The 19,301-nt window shown below is 55.6% G+C and overlaps 2 protein-coding genes and 1 long non-coding RNA gene across 12 annotated transcripts; 1 reads left to right on the forward strand and 2 right to left on the reverse strand.

The window, feature by feature from the left end:
* Window positions 1–7,082: 7,082 nt before the first annotated feature.
* On the reverse strand, window positions 7,083–12,876 carry LOC140255848 (ciliary microtubule associated protein 1A-like). Of its 10 annotated transcripts, XM_072343803.1 has the most exons (11): window positions 12,555–12,876; window positions 11,372–11,509; window positions 10,830–10,955; window positions 10,541–10,693; window positions 9,891–10,409; window positions 9,596–9,725; window positions 9,143–9,343; window positions 8,661–8,762; window positions 8,198–8,319; window positions 7,890–8,030; window positions 7,083–7,352 (listed from the first exon to the last, which is right to left on the reverse strand). In XM_072343803.1, exons 6-11 carry the CDS (start codon window positions 9,711–9,713, stop codon window positions 7,269–7,271), a joined length of 768 nt encoding a protein of 255 aa, XP_072199904.1. In that variant the 5' UTR covers window positions 9,714–9,725; window positions 9,891–10,409; window positions 10,541–10,693; window positions 10,830–10,955; window positions 11,372–11,509; window positions 12,555–12,876; the 3' UTR covers window positions 7,083–7,268. The 10 variants fall into 10 exon arrangements, with proteins under 10 accessions (XP_072199904.1, XP_072199905.1, XP_072199902.1 ...); XM_072343804.1 differs by lacking the exon at window positions 10,541–10,693 and having other exon boundaries at window positions 9,891–10,457; XM_072343801.1 differs by having other exon boundaries at window positions 9,891–10,693.
* Window positions 12,877–12,977: 101 nt separating this feature from the next.
* LOC140255854 (uncharacterized) lies at window positions 12,978–14,928 on the forward strand. The gene is made up of 3 exons (XR_011904572.1): window positions 12,978–13,622; window positions 13,896–14,005; window positions 14,779–14,928. It is a non-coding gene; the product is annotated as an uncharacterized lncRNA (long non-coding RNA).
* A 388-nt stretch (window positions 14,929–15,316) lies between these two features.
* On the reverse strand, window positions 15,317–19,107 carry LOC140255846 (uncharacterized). Its single transcript, XM_072343789.1, is given in 9 exon segments — window positions 15,317–15,591; window positions 15,805–16,118; window positions 16,418–16,529; window positions 16,993–17,117; window positions 17,608–17,693; window positions 17,894–18,150; window positions 18,329–18,482; window positions 18,786–18,938; window positions 18,940–19,107. Coding segments are annotated over 9 exon segments (1,521 nt in total). The 3' UTR covers window positions 15,317–15,439.
* Window positions 19,108–19,301: the final 194 nt, after the last annotated feature.

The raw sequence follows: 19,301 nt of genomic DNA on the forward strand, positions 1-19,301 counted from the left end.
CGGAAACATTTGTAATAGGTGCTTGGGCCTGAATTGGTTACCGCAGACGCTTGTAAGGGTGCAAGGGCGGCTAACACTTGGTTCTGAGAAGCCTCAGCCTGTGCCTTTAATCCTGCCCCTACCTCCTTAATAGCCTTAACTATGAAAGCCTGAGCCCCTGTGAGCACACTCGATAATCTGTCTAACACCTCCTCTATTGACCAATTACTCCTCAAAGTATTTATAATGCCACAAGCTGTAGCGTTACAGTTTTGAAGTGCACACTGTTTCAGCATTATTTCCCTCATGTATTCTGGTACTCCAGCCTTCTCTATGGCTCCAGCTACCTTATCTATAAACGCTCCAAAATCCTCATTTCTTCCCTGCTGGATTCCCATATAAGACGGCAGTCCACCTGGTGCCTTGATCTTATCCATAGCCTGTCTGGCCAGATACATTGACTCCCTACATTTAACTGGCCCTAATAAAGCCTGGGCCCCCGTCCGGATGAAAGGACCCACCCCTAAAAGTTCTTCAACGGTTACATTATACAAGGGATCTCCCGGCTGCCTAACTATCGCCGCGCTCTGTTGGCACATCTCCTGCCAATAAGCATTAAACAGCAGTTGTTGGTGCTGCAAAAAAATCAGCCTAGCTATAGCCCGACAATCTGATGGCAACAAAACTTGAGTACTCCAGATATAATCCAACATCTGTCTCGCTGACTCGCTTTTTACTCCAAACTGACTGACCGTAGACCACAATTGTGACAACAATTTCCAATCTAAAGCAGTGATAGTAGCCTGTATCGCGCCTGCAGGATTAGGTGCATACACCACCAGAAATGCCATCTGTTGCACAGCTTCCAACGCCTCACCGTCCCCTGCCTCTAAACAAGCCCGCGCCAGTGCAGCCCAGGCCCCCCTCCGCTCCCGCGCGACGGCCTCCGCTAGGTCAGTCCCTGCCCCAGGGAGCGGCTCATTGCTAAGGGGGGTCGAGGGGGCCGGCTGTAGCGCCATGGTGGATGCAGGCGGCTCATCTGATACAGACGTGCCTGGAGGCGGAGACGGGGCACTCGGCTCCGGGGCCACTGGCAATGCAGGCTCGGCGGCCAGCAGCAAATTTACGGTGGACACAGCAGGGGGCATCGGGCAATCTGACCACTCACTATAATTCTTATTCCTTCCCTGCACAACACTAGCTTGCTCTGTTGCTTTCTTTTCTGCCTGATATCGCAACAACTCATTATAAACCACACTCATCCACACACTCATCCACACACTCATCCACACACACATAAACACACGCCACCACTTTCCGCATTTTTTAGCCATTTTCTCCCCTTCTATCATTCCCTGCTCAGTAAGATCATGCACCAAATGCGGATTCTGAAATAACTCTTTAGCATATTCGTACGCTAATAACTCGGGGAGTTCCTTTTCTAAGTCTATACCTTTAAATTGTCTCCGCCTAAGAAAAACGGAAAATAATTCATGAGCCGCTTGCCTTTCCATTCCTATTTGTCAGCGCGCTGTTGCAGCCTTAAAGGACGTCGGCGGCCCGTATCGGCTAGGCCCTTCTATAAGGTCACCTAGAGCACCTGCACCTTCTTTTCCTGGCGCGTGCTATCCCCACTGCTTAAGGATCCGAACCTTCGGAAAATAAATCATATGCTGCTTGCCTATCCAAGTTTACTCACGTCGGTACCGTTGCAGCCCTCCAGGCTTCGGCAGCACGTATCGGTCGAGCCCACCTCTCGTGGTCGCTCGAGACGCGGAGCTTTAATTCGGCTCTTTTCGTCATCCTCGCTGCTAAAGGACCCGAACCCAACGCAGTCCCCGTTCGTGGCAACTTCTTTTTTCCCTGGCAAGGATCCCATCTCTTCTTACTTAGCAGAAGAAGATGGTCCCTGTTCAGGTGCCATTTGTTGGAAAAGACCGTGGGAGACGTGCCTCATATATCATGGTCAACAGGTCTCATTTATTAGGTGTTACAGCATCTTGTTTATACAGTCAGTAATAAGCTCATGCATATTGCAAAAGTAAAGCTCAGGATTGGTGGGTTATACATTACTTCATCTGACCTTTGTGGTTAGCCTTATGGTTACTTTTCTTCATAGCTATGCCTACACATTGCTACACATCTTGTTTTTCCCTTTAGGCCGTCCTTGCCTCTTGCTACATATTCTGTCTTTAGCTACATATCCTGTCTTTCACATCCTGATTTCTCCTCACTGTTGCCTTTAGTCACATACCTTCTCTTACAATTTAACTAATGGAATCTCATCATGTCCTTTCTCACGAAGCCACTCTGCATAAACACTCTCCACATTTCCCTTTATTATCCTTTTACCCCTTCTCATATCCCTCTCAGTTCCCTCATTCTGACCCATAGAGTCCCCTGTTGTCTTCCCAGAATCACCCCAGTGAGTCCCCCTGTCCCTTCCTGAAGGGTCCCTCCCCCATCCCACCCCTCCTATTCCCCCATTCTAATCCTCTTCCACCCCCCATATCCCCCCCAACCCCCCATCCACAATCACCAAGGTTGGAGAAGCCCTCCAAGCTCCCCCACCATCCACCCATCACCAATAGCTCTCATTCAACCACGGCCCTCAACGCGGCATCTCCATCTCCACCACCCCCTGTGCAGCCCATTGCAGCCCCCAACCACTCTTTAGGAGCAGCACTATTTCCTCACGTCCAGCCTGAATCTCCCCTGGCACAACTCAGGGCCGTTCCCTCCCATCCTATCACTGTTACACGGGAGCACAGGCCGACTTCCAGCTCATCACAACCTCCCTTCAGGAGCCTTGAAGTCTCCCCTGTGCTCCTCTTCTCCACGCTGACCCATCCTGGCTCCCCATCAGCCCCATCAGGTTCTCCAGACCCCTCACGGCTGCACCTCAACCTCATTGGGTTGGAAGGGACCTCAAGGATGATGAAGCTCCAACCCCCCCATGCCTGGCAGGGCCACCAAACTTCCACTATTGACTAGATCAGGTTGCCCAGGGTCTCATCCAACCTGGCCTTCAACACCTCCAAGGACGGGGCATCCACAGCCTCCATGGACATCCTGTTCCAGGACCTCCCCGCTCTCATAGCAAAGAACTTCCCCCTGACATCCAACCTAAATCTGCCCTCTTTCAACTTAAATCCATTTCCCCTTGTCCCGCTATTATCAGCCCTTTCCAAGAGCTTACTCCCCTCCTGGATATAGGTTTCCTTCAGGTACTTTAGGCTGCAATGAGATCACCCCCTGGATATAGCATATGGGTTTCCTTCAGGTACTGAAAGGCTGCAGTGAGGTCACCCCACAGCCTTATTTTCTCCATGCTGAACAAACTCAGCTCCCTCCACCTGTCTTCATAGGGCAGGTGCTCCAGCCCCCTGACCATCCTCATGGCCCTCCTCAGGACCCTCTCCAACAGCTCCATGTCTTTCTTGTACTGAGGGCTCCATACCTGGACACAGTACACCAGATGGGGTCTCACAAGAGCAGAGTAGAGAGGGACAATCACCTGCCTATCCCTGCTGGCCACCCCTCTCCTAATGGAGACCACACCGCCAGCCCAGCTGTGGACAGCCGCTTGGAGTCGGGTAGGCTGCGCCGGCGCACCTGAACCGCCACGGAAGCGACACCTGGCCTCTGCCGGGGAACGATCGAGTGGATCGGAGCAGAGTCCACCAGGAGCCAGGAGGACGCCGAGCCGTGTGTCATGGTTTTGTGCTGTTCCTGTCAATATTCTACATCATGACATCATGTGCAGTATGAATCGTTAACTGAGGGTACAAATAGTGGCAAACTGTTTTGGTGGTATAAGAAAGTGTAGTTGTTAATGGCATACGGAAGTGTAATTGAGGGTATGTGGAAGTGTAATAGAGGGTATGTGGAAATGTGGAAGGTTCATGCTCCCGTTCTGTGGAATGGCAGCATCCCGAGTACTCAGCTCTTGGAGGAGAACTACATATCCCAGGGGACGATGCGGCCAGAGACGAATCACCGGAGGAGGACACATATATAATCTCGCTCCCAGGCTGGAACGTCCTTCTTTTTGCTCTGTCTATCGTTTTGGAGCGCTCCATCCCTGCCGTCTCCCTCTATCAGCAACGTTCCAGCCCGTTGCCTAGAGATCATAGTAGGCCCCCCTGTTCTCGGGGACTCTTTTTCTCTCTTTCTGTCTCTCTCCCTGTCTTGTTCGATTTATTAGCCGCAATTATATTGTATCATATTGTGTTATCTTGTATTCCAATATCGTATTTGGTAAAATAAGTTTTCTCCTTAGACTGCTGCCACTGTTTTTGTCCATTCCCCTCTTTCCAGGGGCAGCAGCCTCTATCACAGGTAAATCTAGGTAACCCATTTACACCGTGCTGCGCTGCTTCAGTCCAATGGCTTCATGATGGGCAGCGCCGCGTGTTTAGTGCCAGGGGGCAGCAAGGGCACATTGCTGAGCGAGAGCCAAAAGAGGAGAGGCTGGAGGACAAGAGTGTCTGGTGGCCATTTTCAATTGGTTTGTTGGCTTCTTCCTCCTTCCTCCAGCCTGCACGGTGGACTCGGTACAGCGAGCCACGAGGCACTGCCTCCTGCTGCCTGCCTGCCTGCCTGGCAGCAAGAAGCACTGCTGGAGATGGGAGACAGGATTGTCGGGTTGGGTGCAGCAAAGTGGGAAAATGAGGGAAACCCAAATACTTGTGAGTGGTCATTGCATCTTAGGTCTGAACTGCATTTCTCGCCACCTGAGATCCCTGAGCCCACACTAATGGAGAACGTGCTGCGCTGCGGACTCTTGTTTGGAGCCCTTTTCCAGCTCCTGTGTGTTCTGGCCATCATCCTGCCAGTTTCCAAGTCCCCAAAGGCAGTAAGTAGCGCTGTGTGAGACTGATAGCAATGCTCAGGCAGTGGGCTGGGAGGGAGCCGTCTGTAGCTGTTGCCTACGGCAGAGTGCCCCGGCACTGCTGAGAGTGACGCACTTGGTTCTGTCCTTCCTTCCACACTCCAGCAGGCTTGAGGTGCCAGCTTGTCCTATCCTGCAGCTGCTGCTGCGCCCTATGAGCTGCCAGGCAGGGGGTCCACCCGATTAGCTCGGACAGCCTTGCTATAGAGGACTTCAGGCTCTGTTTTCATGGGATTTTTGGGAACTAGACAGAGGGGGAGTTTCTAATGTGCCCTGAGGTCAGGAAGGCGATTTCCAGTGCTGGTCCCCAAAGCTGCTCAGTCAGGTGACTTGAGCTCCCAAAGCCAGCTGTCAGCTAGTTGTTAGGGAGCTCCCTGACTGTGTCCCAATTGCTTCTTGTAGGACTCGGAGGGTTTTGAGTCTAAGACTTGGGAGACGGTGAAGAAACCCAAGGCAAGTGCTGCACAGCTGAGCAAGAAAGCCAAGAAGGAAAGCAAAAAGAAACGATAAGGGCTTGAGCAGTGAGGCGCAAAGGACAGCAGAATCGCTTGGAATGCTTCCTCAGAGGTGCACCAAAGGACACAGACTGCGTGGTCCTGTTTTCAGGCATGGCCGTGCTTTCCCTTTTGTGGACTGCAGAGAGGAACTAAGGAAGCTGTGTCTTTAGTCATTACCAGTATCCCGCCTATTTGATTTCCCATTGAAATGCATTTTGGTTGCATTTAGCATCTCTTTCTTGCAGAGATCGTGGAGTGTGACCACCATTGGGGCGGGGGGGGAGAAGCTGAGAAATTCATCTGCCAGGTCTTGAAAATGGGAACAGTTGTTGTAGGCCAATTAGTAAGCATGTTTGCAATGGAAACGAATTATTCTAGTGGGAAGGTCCTGATTTAGCTGGCAGTGCTGCAGGAATGATAGAATGTGCATGCAGCACGTGAGGAGCTTGTTCTTGCAAAGTGGTCCTTTGGATCTCTCTGACTCACTACCATGACTCTTCCTCCTAGTTTTTGATGTGTACAGAGGCATTGCTAACAAGGACATAACAGACAGTATTAAATCTGGGAGGTCAGGAGACCTGGAAGATGCTTTGCTGGTTGTGGGTGATCGCTCTGCTTTTAAACCTTGCATGCAGAGTAATGAAATGATGAGAGGTGCTGTGTGTCCCCTTGAGTGGCTGGTGGCTGTTACAGGTTTCAGGGGGTAGACTAGTTTGTCTTTGTTTATGTGCACAAAGCCAGGCTGGGTGGGACTTGGAGCTCCCTGGTGTAGAGGGAGGTGTCCCTGCCTACTGCAGGGTGGTTGGAACTGTGTGATCTTCGAGGTCTCTTTATACCCAAACCATTCTCTGCTCCCAGCTTCACACCTACCTGCCCTTCTCTGTTCCCTGCTCATGCCCTCTAGGCTTTTCCTCCCCTTGCTGAGCAAGGCCATGCCCGGTAGCTACCCTGGATCCTCCCGCTCTTTGCCTTCCTCCACACAGATGCTTGCTTCTGGCCAGCACTTCAGCCACTGCCAAGCCTATGCACCTCATCTCTTGGGGAGACAGCAAGGTGGCCTGGAGCGGCCCACAGCTCCTCCCGGGCATGGCTTCTTAGCTTTGCTTCAAACCCAGAACCCAAAGGAGTTCCTCTTACATTCTGGCCCAGATTCTTTTCCTCCCATGCAGCTCCTGTGGCAAGCAGGGGCACAGCTCTTCCCATATTCCTCCATTCCTGCAAGTTTGCTTTTTTCCATTCTTTGCCTTGCTTTGCTTTCCTTTGTTGTGCTGTGGTTAGTTTTCCTACTTGCTTTCTCTGTCTTTGTTGCTATCCATTACATTTTATCCTCTTTTTGCCTCCATGTTTCATGATTTTCCCTTCAGCCTTTGTTCCAGGAATGTCTTTACGGCCAAGCCAGGTGTTGTCACAGGTACAGGAAATGCTGCCCATCCTGTAAGCTGGCAGATGATCAGCAGCAGGTGTTTAAGTCGCCCAGCCCCAGGCATCTCACTGACATCTACCTGATGGCGCTGGAAGGGCTGCACTGCCCACGGCTGGCCTCCCTTTGCTATTTGCTGCATTGATTCCTTACTTCAGCATGTGGCAGACCTCAGTAATGCAAATGGCTGATAAAGCATCAGCGGTTTGCAATGCGCTGATGTTAGAAAGGCTTCAGGGAGCGGCAGCGCATTCCTGTGTGCAGCGGTGAGGAAAAAGGAGTAACAAGAAGGTATACATAAAGGTACTAAATTAATTTATTAATGACTTACTCCTAACACTGACATTAACAGTATAATGGCAAAAGCCCAACTGGATGAAGGGAAATGGAATCAGAAGGAAACCGGCAGTTGGCTGCTCTTTCTTCTCCTCCCCTCCCGTTCCAGGAAAGCAATCACAGCCTTCCAGACTTTGCTGTCTTATTCCACGATGAGAGGTGTTGTGTAGAGGGAATGCCGGATCCCAAAAGTGGAGGCAGGTGCCTGGGGCTTGATCAGCGTCACCTGGAAGGGCAGGCAGAAAGGCAGATCAGCAAGGGCCCTTCTTTGCTGCCCTTGCTCCCTGCTGTCCTGCACCCCTCCCAATCCCAGACAGTCCCTGGTGCCTCACTGGGAAGGGCTGAGCACCAGTGCAGAGCTGGTGTGGCTCCCTGCTAGAGCAGAGCTGGCTCAGGGAGGTGTGCTGGCCTTACATGTGCTCTTATGGGCCCCTCATGTGCACCTGGGACCTCACAGCTAACTCTCCTATGCTGGGGGTGTGCTGCTTGGAGCCCCTCTGAGCTGCATCCCCCCCGAAGAGCTTGTGAAAGACCAGCACGGCCCATTGAAGGGAATAGGAGCAAAGGGAGGAAAAGCTGCTTGCTGCGCTGTTCCTCACTTCCTCTACTTGGATGTGGCATGAGGGCAAGGAGCAGGCCTGCTGTCCTGCACTTGGTTCCTGCAGCCAGAAGCTGTTTGGCTGGATGAAGCCTCAGAGAAAGGGGGAGAGGCATGAAGGCTGTGCTTGTGAAGCAGAGGGGAAGAGCTGAGCTGAGGCCTTACCCGGCCTACACTGTAGTCTGCTGGCCCAGGCTTCACTGCTTTGCCCTCTCCATGTTTTGGTCGGGCTGCAATGGTGTATGCAGGTGCCCTGGTCTTGTAGGCATCCACAGCCACTTTGGGGAGCGCCGCAGGACCTGGAGTCTGCAAGAGAGGCATGGCCGCACAGGGCTGGGGTCACATTCAAGGCTCTCTCTTTCCCTGGAAGGCTGCATTAAGCAAAGTTGCAGCAGGGTTGGAAGCCCCTGTGGCTCAGGGAGAGCAGTCCAGGTTTGGACGCTAACATGGAAAAGAGGAGCAGCAGAGCTCACCTTGGCAAGGTCCTCATCAAAGCGACCGCGCTGGCTCCTTCCCCTCATGGAGTAGCAGGGGCTGGCCGATGTGTAGGCCGTGTTGGGCCCCATCACCCTGGGCAGTGTGTAAGTGCCAGGACCTGCAGGAGGAGCAGCAGAGAGTGTGTGCGTGAGGGGATGGAGGAAATGGAAGCAGCAGCGAGGGGCAGCCTGCCCAGCCCGCTGGTGGGAAGTGGAGGGACATCTTGCCCCTCTGCCAGTTCCTCCCTCTCCTCTGACACAGGGCCAGTGCCAGCAGCTTCGAGCATGAGCAGCTGGAGACGCTGCTGGCCGAGAGGTGGTGGTCATGTAAGAAAGCTTGTGGCCCAGCGCCGCATCTTGCCGCACAGGCCATGCAGTAGGCCCTCTGCTGGTGCTGAGCAGCAGCCCGTCCCTGGAGGATGCTCAGGCTGAAGGGTCTGCCTTTGCCAGGGTCACGTACCTGGAGGGCGGTCTGTCCGGAGGGGCTCCCGCCGGAAGGCCATGGACTGCACCGGTGGGCACTTGAAGACGTGCCTGTTGGCAGCTTCGGTGCGGTAGTCACCTGGGACAGAGGAGAGGAGGAAGAAAGCTGTGAAGGGCTGGTCTCCTTCTGCAGCCAGAAAGAGTCCTCTGAAGAGCTGCAGAATTGCTGGGGGACACAGGCAGCACGCAGGGACACTTCTCTGTGCCCTGCCACTATGTCCTGCCTTGCTGTCCCTCCTGTCAGCTCCCTGCTCCTTGTTCTTTTCAAACATGGGGGCCTTGTGCCCTGGGCCCATGGTGCTGGGCAGCTGTCCTTCTCCGAGGGCATTTATCGCTGCTCAGAGCAGCTCATGCTCTCTCAAAAAAGACCTACAGCTCCATCAGGGCGTGAGCTGACCCCAGGCAAACATGCTGCGTGCTCGTGTTGTCTGGGAGAAGTGCTGCAGCAGTGCTACTCACTTGGTCCGGGGGTGACGGTGGTCTTTGTCGTGGGTCGTCCCCGGAGGTGGGTGCCTGGAACCACGTACTTGCCATTCCTAGTGATGGCCGGCTCCACAAAGTAGCAGGGACCTGGCCCACAGCTCTCTGCCGCAGGCCGTTTGGTCCCTCTAAAGGTGTACGCGGGGGCACGGTTTTTGGTGGGGCTGTGGCCCACGTAACCTAGGAGGAAAAGCAGAAGAGAGCACACCCCTGTGCAGCTGCATGTTTTGAGCTCCTCTGGACCCAGACCAGAAGCAGGCCCCTTTGTCCTCGGGTCACAAGGAGCAGCGCCAGCAGCATTGGCCTTCCTCGGCCAGGCCTGGCTTGCAGCTGCACCAGAGAGCCAGGAGGCTCTGACAGAACAGGGCAAGGCTGGGGAGCTGCTTTGCCCCGTGATGTCCCCAATGCGCCTCACAGGGATGGTCGCTGTACCTGTTGTCCCCGGGATGGAGTACTGGGGCCCGGGGCTGGGGAACTGGGCCGAGATGAGGCCACGTGGACGATGAGGTCTCCAGGTCCCCACCCAAGCTCCGTCCATGCTGGCAGGCATGTGCCTCCAAACCTAAAGGCAAGAGCAGAGCAGTTACTGATGGGAGTTCCTGAGCAGGAAGGTGTTCACTGCCAGTCCTGCCAGTCTCGTGCTACACGCCCCTCACACACACTGCAGCCAAGCCCGCATCCTGCAGCTGAGCTCTGCAGCCTGAAGTGTGCAGGAGCTCTCCCTCACCTCTCTGAGCCTTGGAGGACGAGCGCGATGAGGCTGAGCTGCTCTGCTGCTGGGGCTGCTCTCAGGCACAGGGCACGGCGAGCGGCTGCGGACAGCACAGCTCACAAATGAGGTGCCTGGAGCCAGTGGCCGGCTGTCCTTGGGGAGGGCCTGGCGTCGTCATGGCAGCGCACTGTGACAGCACACAGGCTCCAGGTGATGCCATCCGTGCTGTGACATCTCCTGGCTGGCCTGGAGCCGCGCCCTCTACGCCTTCTCGGCCTCGCACCCCAACCAGTAAGAAGTCGTAGCTCACGCTGCCGACACCTGCAGGTGGACCGAGCTCTTAGTTAGATCACACAGCAGAGCTCAGCTAGGTCCTGCTGGCTGTTCAGATTGGTAGTTTTTCTCTCGTTTTCTTTTTAATTGACGGAATAACACGTGTGAATGGGAACTGCTGTGCAGTCAGGATTGGTCAGTTATGGAAATGTCACATGCCCAGAAGTGTTATGAAAACGTTTGTCCAGGCAGTGAGAGGTCCTGGTGGGACAGAAGGTGCAGCAGAGATGAGAATTTCCTTTAGTGAGGCTGGAAAGGAGGAAAAGAGGAAAGAATGCAGCAAGAACAGGGGATAGATTTATCTCCAAACAACTCAGTAATCTATGCATAACCTGTCACGTGTGATGTCTGCATATTCCCCTAGAACATGCAACAATTTTCTGCTTCTTGTTGTTTGGAGCTCTCCTATGGCTTGATCAAGTTAGTCTTGATGCCAGCCACGGGTGCACCTTTAGCCATTCTCAGCAGAATGGTAACAGAGGTTGCTCAAAGGGAGAGAGGAAAGGAGGAGCTAAACTGAAGCCAACACTTAGTTGCAAAGAGCTCTGCCTGCATTCCATGTCAGCACCCAGACATGAGCCGTACAGCCCTTGCTCTCAGCACACACACCTCTTCTCTTACCAGCTGCTTGCATCCCTGCGCAGCGCTGCTCAAAGCCCTCCTCCAGCTCTCCCTTCACAAAGCAATACGCAGTCTCTCCCCAGCCATGAGCTCTGGGCTGTTTGATGCCTGTGCCATCAGCGGGACCTGCAGAACAAACCTTGGCTTCAGAGCTTGGAGGAGACAAGTGCTCTGTCCAGGAACATTCACCATCTGAAGCACTTGAAAGCAGCGGCTTCTTGAAAGCCCTGGATCTGTGTGACACACCAGGAGATGCTCAACTCAAGCCGTAGCCCTCTCCACAATGGAAGGGCTCTTCACAACTGGCTGGAGGGGGGAGCAAAGACGCACAGAGGTCTGACAGCTCTGAACCAAAGCAGGGCAGCTGCTGCTGCTGCAGGCAGGGCTTCCCGTGCCTGCCCAGCCTGCAGCAGGTAGACAACGTTGGCGGCCGCCTGCTGCTCAGATAGAAGCACAAGTGCTGCTGGAGAAGCAGCGCAAAGCACAGCCTGAATCGCTGCTACCTTGCGCTGAGGAAGGGCTGAGATGCACCACGGCCTCACCTGCTGCCTTCTTGGAAGGGGAGGTTCAGCATCAGCTCCACTAGTCAGCAAGTTCTCCAGAAACTTCCTTCTTTCTTCCTGAGCAGGAGACTGGATGCTGAAACCTTCTCCACAGTCATTATTAAACAGTACCTGGACCTGAAGCCCCAGGAGAAAACGCAGTTCAGATCCAAGACCACAAAACAGTCATATTCTAGTCCAATACAATTCCAATTCTGATTGAAATTTCGGGACTAGCTTTTCACCCACCCTGCTATGGAAGGGGGAAGGGAGGGGGAAAGGGAAAGGGGAAGCGAGGGAGAGCCTTCTAGCCCCACATGCCCCTATAACTCACTCTGTAGCCCCATGTCACCCTATAGCCCCATACATCCCCTATAGCCCTGTATCCCACTAGAATCCTCCTACTGCCCACCCACAGCTCCCTAGAGACACATATCCCCCATAATCCTCCTATAACCCACCCAGAGCACCCTACAGGCCCCTTTTAGAACCTTATAGCTCTCCCACAGCCCTATATAATGTCGCAGCCCCCCAGCTCCCTATAACCCCATGATCCCTTGTAGCCCCCCACAGCCCAGCATCAGCCCTGTATCCCCTCCACAGTCCCCTATATCCTCCCCAGAGCCCCTGCTGTCCCATATCCTCCTATACCACGTCAAAAGTTCCAGACAACTTTCTATAACCCCATATCCCTCCTATGGCCACTGTGAAGCTCCCCATAGCCCCACATATACCTACATCTACCCCTGCAGTCCCCCTAGCTCCCTACAGCCCCATATCCTCCTATAAACCCCGCACTGCTCTATATCCCTCTATAGCCCCCCAAAAGCTCCCTATAGCCCCAGATCTCTCCCGATAGCCCCTCCATACCTCCACACCCCCCTACATTCCCACAACAGCTACCTACATCCCCACATCCCCCGACAGCCCCCATATTCCTCTCAGAGCAACCCAATTCCTCATATCCCCCCACAGCCCACTACAACCACATATCCCCCACTATTCACCCCTAGATCCCTCCCACTGCCCCCCACAGCCCCGTATTACCCTATTCCCCGCCCCCCCCCCCCCGTACCTGCATATTACTCTATACCCTTCCTATAGCCCCACATTACCCCACAGCCCCCTCAGCTCCCCCATCCCCCCCACTCCTCCCCCACTGCCCCCTACACCCACAGCCCACCTCAGCCCCGGGAGGCACCGGGAGCAGCTCTGGACGGCTCGGGGGGGACGGCCCGGATGCGGGCAGCGGCGCTGCGGCGGTGGGGGCCCCGAGTCCTTCAGCCGCCCCAAATCCCCGCATCCCACGCCGGAGGGCAGGGCGGGCCGCTTCGGGCCGCGCACGGTTCCTCTCCCCGGCCCCGGCCCGGAGCCGTTCTCCCGCACACCTCCGGCGCCGCCGTGCTCAGCACCGCTCCCGTCGTGCCGCGGTTCCGCCTCGGGGCTGCCCGGGCAGCCTCAGCCAATCGGAGCCGGCGGTGCTGCCGCTGACCAATGAGAAGTACGATCGGGACGGAACTGCCTCTGACCAAAGAGTGGCCGGGGGCGGGCCGGAGCTGCCCATGACCAATGAGAGAGCGGGGGCGGGGCGGAGCGGCGGCAGGGGCGGGGCTTGGGATGCGTTCGGATTTGACCGGGGACGGGATGGGGGATTGGGATGGGAATCGGGATTGGGATTAGGAATGAGGGATTGGGATTGACAGGTGGGAGGTGGGTTGGAGATGAGGGACTGGGAATGAGATTGGGATTGGGATTGGGCTGTGAGATTTGGGATTGGCACGTGGGCTGTGGGGATGTGGATATGCGATGGATACGGGATGGGATATCGGAAATGGGATAGATATGGGCTGGGCTCTGGATATGGGATGGACTTGGGATGCATTTGGGATCATGGAATCCTAGAATTGCTCCACCTGGGGAAGAGCTTCGAGGTCCTGCAGTCCAACTGCAGCCCAACCATCGAATCAATGCGGTCTCTCCAGCTCCTTTCTCCCCTCCAGCAGATCAGCACTCCGTCCCAGCTCGGTGCTGTCTGTGAACTTACTGAGGGGTGCACTCGATGTCCTGGCCGAGATCCCTGATCAAGGTGTTCAATAGGAGCGGCCCCGGTGCCGAGCCCTGGGGGACACCACTGGTGACCAGCCGCCAGCTGGAAAAGGCTGCTCTGGGTGTCCAGGCTTGTCTGAGTGCCTGTCTGAAGACAGACCTGCCAGGCCCCGAACGAGGCAGAGGAGCCACGATGCCATGTGAGGTATCTTTATGCCTGTCTGTGTATCTGCACGGCAGGCCCAGCTGCCCCTGCTTCCCCCCTCCATGGGAGCTGCCCCTACTGCTGCTCCTGGAGCCTCTTCTGGCCGCAGTGACCCGATGCGATTCCCCTCAGCTGCCCGTGCCCTGCCTGGTGCCCATCCCCACAGCAGTTCCTGGTTGAATTTCCTTGTAGCTTGCCTGTGCAGTCTGCATGGTAGTGGTCGGGCTGCCGGTAGAGGAGAGGAATTGCAGCTGCTTCCTCACCTCCTTCCAGGCCTTCTGTGTCAGATCAGGAAGGTGCTGGGGGAGGAGATGCTGCTGCCTGCCCTGAGATGTCAGACAGTTCTGCCACAGTGTGCCAAGGAGCGCAGCCAGACCACGCAGGTGAGGACCCAGAATGGAGAGGGAAGTTGGGGGGGCTGTCCTTCCCCAGCCAGGTCTCTTCATTTATGATGAGATGAGGGCTACAGTCTTCCCATTTTCCCCATGCATAGGCACAGGTTGCCCACATTTGTTTGGCCTGGCAGTGCATCACTCCAAAAATACAGCTGTTTGTGCCATATTGAGGTGGAACAAACTGGTCTCCTTTCTTTGGCAGCTCGATTCTCATCTCTTTAGGTGCCCAACCCCCTGTGTTTAATTTTCCCCCATTCTCCTCCCTTTGAGATCCCCCTTCCTCTATATTTGGCACCCCCAAGGCTCTGGGCACCCTAATTCCCTCTGGGCCCCCCAGACTCCTGCCATGTCCCTATGTCCAACCCCAGCCTCGGGCTCCTCCATGGGCAGAGGTGCACACAGACCTTGGCAGCCATGGGGATGAGGGCAGCCCTGGGACAAGCCAGGAGACTTGGATGGGGTCACCCTTTGATCCTCCAGTCTCACAGTTCCCTCATGGCTGCCCCATGCACTTGGGGGGACTCTGGGTGTCTTCGCAGCCCTGAAGACCAGGAATTAGGGGCTGGGAATTAATTGATGGCATGGAGGGGACTGTCTGTGGCCTGTTCCAGGGGGACCTGGGCACTGTCACCTCCAGCCCTTCCTTTGTGCTCTATGGGGCTGTGCAGAGGAACGGATCTGGAGGGGGCAGGCTCAGGGTGCCCTATTGGATGGCCCAGTCACCATGCAGGTGGGACAGGGGATGTGGCTTCTGTCCCCAGGGGACCCACGTCCTGCCCTGGGTCTCTTGGCTGCTGCCAGTCCTTCTCCTGACCCGAGTTCTTGGGACAAGGCTCCTCCTTGCCAGTGCTGCACTCTGACATCCTCGGATGACCAGTGAAGACCCCGATGATCAGTGACACCTTCTGATGATCAATACATCCCTCAGCAAACCTACACTCTCTGTGTCTGTGTCCTTGTTGTCATGCTCAGCAGGGACTGCTGGGATCTGTTCCTGCCTGGCTGTGGCCACCTCCAAGTAGTCGGTAACTCTGTGTATATATATGTATACAGACCCGTGTGCATATGGTGTTTTGATTATTGTTTATTTATAGGTAGATGTTTATATTGAGTATGATGTTGTGATGTAGAATAGCAAGAGCAAATATTACTAATATTATACAAATATTATACTAATATTACATAAGACTATATGACAGTCTTTATCCCTTGCCTCAAACACTTCCAGCAGTAGGGTTTTGCTCCTAATGAGGCAAGGGGTCTTGGAAGAGTCCTCACTCTCTCTCCTTGTTCCTTTGCTTTTCTTCAAGGAGGTGGTGTGCAGGAATGACACAAATGGGTCTCAATGACCCAGATGGGACTCAGCAGCTGTTAAGCAGCCTCCGGTGGAGCTCTGTCTGTCCTGGGCACCCCATGCCCGCATCAGCGTGTGTTGGGTGGGCTCTTCCTGCGGGGTGGGGCTTTGGTCTTTGGAGACTGACGTCTGGGAGACCCCGTTTCTTTCCTTATGGGAGGCAGAAATCCAGATCTGATGGTTGAGGACTCCTTGGGTAGGCTGGACTCAGCACGAGATGCTGCTGCTGCCATCTCTTGCATGGGAGACCCTGTTTCTTCCTTTATGGGTGGCAGCAACCCAGATGGGACAACAGAGGGCTCCTTGGGCAAGCTGGGCTCACCATGAGATGTTGCTGCTGCCATCTTTTTAGTGGGAGACCCCGTTTTTTCCCTTATGGGAGGCAGCAATACAGATCTGTCGCAGGACTCCTCGGGCAGGCTGGTCTCACCACGGGATGTTGCTGCTGCCATTTCCTTGGCTTGTTCCCACTGTTCCCTGCTCTTCTCAACCCTCTTCCTCAGAAGTGTCACCGAGTCGCATGCCCGAAGCGCCAGCCTGGATGGTTTGTCTGGGGTCTCATCTTCCTGCAGTTCGGGCAGCGCACCCTCATGCTGGGCTTCCTCTGCTTCTCCTTCTTCATCGAGGAACTTGACCCGTCTTGTTCGGCCCAGCCCTTCTTGGTTATCCGTTTCCTCATGGTCCAGCATCTGGCAGCTCATCGGCTGCTCTGGGGCTGCATGCACTGCCCGGATGGGTGGCAGAACACTGAAAGGACAGAGCGGGAGGGGTCCGCCTGAGTGGCTGATGGCTTTGGGGCTGCATCCCTCAAGACTGAGCCAGGACCCTGGGCTGTAATGCAGCCTTCCTCACAGACAGCTGACCAGCTGCCCCGTGGCTCTCCGGAGATGTGGAGAGGGGCCAGCCCTGTGAGCTGGGGGGATCCTGGCATCCCCATCCCAGCCCTCTCGGGCGGCCACAAACAAGCAGCGACCCTTTGGTGTTAGGGAATGGGCTCTCGTTGGGTCACCTCCATGCACAACCCAGCCCACAGCCGCCAGCCTCACCTGCAGGCAATGCTCTCCCTCCGCAGTCTGTTCTTTATCTTTCGCAACTGCCCTCCATCAACAATTGCAGTGCTCAGGCGTCTGATGAAGGTTGGAGTCTTGTCAAATCTTACTGCAGTTGGGAAGGAAGAGGAGATTCGCCATCAAGCCTTTGGCTCGCTCACAAGCAGCACTCAGGCCTGTTCCCAGAACCTGCCCTGAAACCATCTCTGTCCCCACTCCTCCTCTCTGCAGTTCAGCTCTGCTTTGGGGCTGCAGGAGGGACGCTGGCTTTGGGAAAGAGGAGCTGTCTGGTGACAATAAGGCGGCAGGGTGACTTTTGAGGTCCCTGCCCTTCCACTGGGGGAGGGCAGGGCCTGAGATCCCCACATCCTCCTGCCATAGCCAGGGATGGGGGTACGTCACACCCTGCACCTTCCTTTTGGGCAGGCCAACCATAACCTAAGGGGAAGAGGCCGTGCTGAGCTGGCACAAAGGTTTGAAGCACATCAGAGCCCTGGGCTGATGGTCAGCAAGGGACTGCCCACCTCCAGTTGGTTGTCCGTGCTGTGGAAAGGAGCTGGAAGCCACATTACCTTTCTTGCCCCCAGTAAGAGGTGGCAAAGTCTCTACTTTGGTTGCTTTCCCTGACCCAGAGAAGCTCCCGGAGGACTGGCGGCGTATCAGGGGCGGCAGTTTGGGGACCAACTCCATTTGAAACCTGTAAGCGAGGAAAAGGCAGTGAGCGGTGTGACAGTGCAACAGCAATCCTTGCCGCTCGCTCTGCTTGTCTGCTCACAGGCACGTTTTCGTGCTGCATGAAGGCTTTCTAAAGCCGTTAGCAGGGTCACTTGGGATAGGAGGAGGGAAACAGTTTCAGGCGGAAAGAGGGAAGACTGGCTTTGGATGGGAGGAAGAAGGTTTTGGCTGGAGGGTGCTGAGGCACTGGGATGTCTTGCCCAGAGAGATGCTGGGTGCCTGGACAGGCATTCAAGGCCTGGCTGGACCAGGCTCAGAGCAACCTCATCTGGCAGTTGGTGTCCCTGTTCCCCGCAGGGCAGTGGGACCGGGTGCTCTTTTTTTCCCTTCCTGCTCCAATCGTTCTGTGATTCTCTGGCACATCCTCCTGGGCAGGACACTGACAGACACGAGGCACAAGCGCTACAGAATGAGAGCTGAGCAGCTGCATCAAGCAGCAGAAAAATACTCACTTGGGAAAGACGACAAGGCAACCAGAGAACACCAGGGAAGCCACCGGTGTCACGCGGGACACCCCCATGTCCAGCAGCGAGGGGGCCTGCAGGGGAGGAACAGGGAGGTTGTGAGATGTCCTGGTCATGGCTGAGGCACTGGGGACACGAGGAGCCCGAGGCAGGGAGAGCTGACAGCACCGCAGCACCTGCACGGCTCAAGCAGCTGCCCAGGTCCTGGTGGGCCGTGTGCGGGCTGAGTGAGGCTCACGGCACTGCCCGGGCTATGGAGAAACCTACGGCTCACCTTGCGGACGGCTCTCCTGAAGTTCTCTTTCCCCGACAGCTTCTCGAGGAAGTCGTAATAGAACTTCATTTGGAAGGTCAGCCCGTCAATGAGCAGCACTCCAACATCCTTCAGAACCACAGCCACGTTCTCCCCATTCTGCAGGCAGCTGGAGAGCAGTGACACGGTGCTTTGGATGCACTTCTGTGCTGTCTTCCAGCTCACAGAGGCGGCTGCGGCCACCTGGCTGCTCTTCAGGGCCTCCACCTTCCTGTCAACTGAGAAAATACCAGGGATGGGGTTGATGATAAGGTTGCTCTTCCACCTAGAACTGCTTCTAAGGGACATCATCCAGAATGGCCCCGTGTTTGGACGGGCTCCTCAGAGGGAGAAGGGAGGCGGTGGCCCTGTTTGCCCCATCCATGAAGCCAGCAAGGGTTTAATCCCCCCTCCTACCTGCCAGGGACCCCCTGCGGGACCTGAGGCGGTGCATTGCAATGAGGTTGCTGGCCAGTTGAAACACGGGCCAGCACAGGGTCACGGTCCTGTCCTCCATCCTGATCTCCTTGGAGATGATGTCAAAGGAGCCGAAGGTGGGAATCCAGACCCCCTGCGAGCGGAGGAGGAAGAAACGGTGGAAGAGTTAAGGTCTGGCTGGAGGAAGAGCTGGAGCTGGTCCTGTGCGGGGACAGTGCTCAGGAGCCCACTCCTGCTGTTCAGAGGCACAAGCCAGGGCAGTGGGGACGGCTTTGGGGGCTGCACAGCCCGCTCCTTCCCTTCTCCCTTCCTCCCAAATACAGCTCAGCAGGGAAACACAGGGTGAGTTTCCTGCTGTGTGTGCAAGGGAAGGCTCAGAGGAAGTCCAGGCTGAGCCAGACAGGGCTAGGAGGAACCCGACCGCCAACAAACACACCTTGTGCACCAGGAGCTGATCTCGGATGAAGGCGGCCACTGCATCCCAGACGGCAACTCGCTCTGGAGGGCAAAGGAAAAACAGGTCACACTCTGCATCTGCCTCTACCTGGCACCCCTCCCACTGCTGGGCAGGATGGAGGTGGCAGATGGAAAAGTGTCATCTCCATCCCAAGACTGGTTGCAGCACTGCTCCCATGGTGGCTGTGGGCCCGTGTACCTTCAGTTTCACTGCGTATTTGTCCAGAGGCACGGCCCACCATGGGGCCATCCTCGCTCATCCCATGTTGCTCCTTGTTGGCGTCAGCCATGCTGGAGCTCATCCTTCAGATGCGTCTGCTCTGTACCAGATGCTCCTTCAGGATGCAGGACCCACCTCCGTGCTCTGCCTTCACCCCCCTCCCGGGTGGCCGTGTCACAAACACCACCACGGCAACGCGGTGACATCATGGCCAGCTGCCCATTATGATGCTGGCACTGCTGCCTGCCCCGCCTGGCACTGCTGACCCATCTCTGC

The sequence above is a fragment of the Excalfactoria chinensis genome, chromosome 8 (genome assembly GCF_039878825.1).
Source record: "Excalfactoria chinensis isolate bCotChi1 chromosome 8, bCotChi1.hap2, whole genome shotgun sequence".
NCBI lineage: Eukaryota > Metazoa > Chordata > Aves > Galliformes > Phasianidae > Excalfactoria > Excalfactoria chinensis.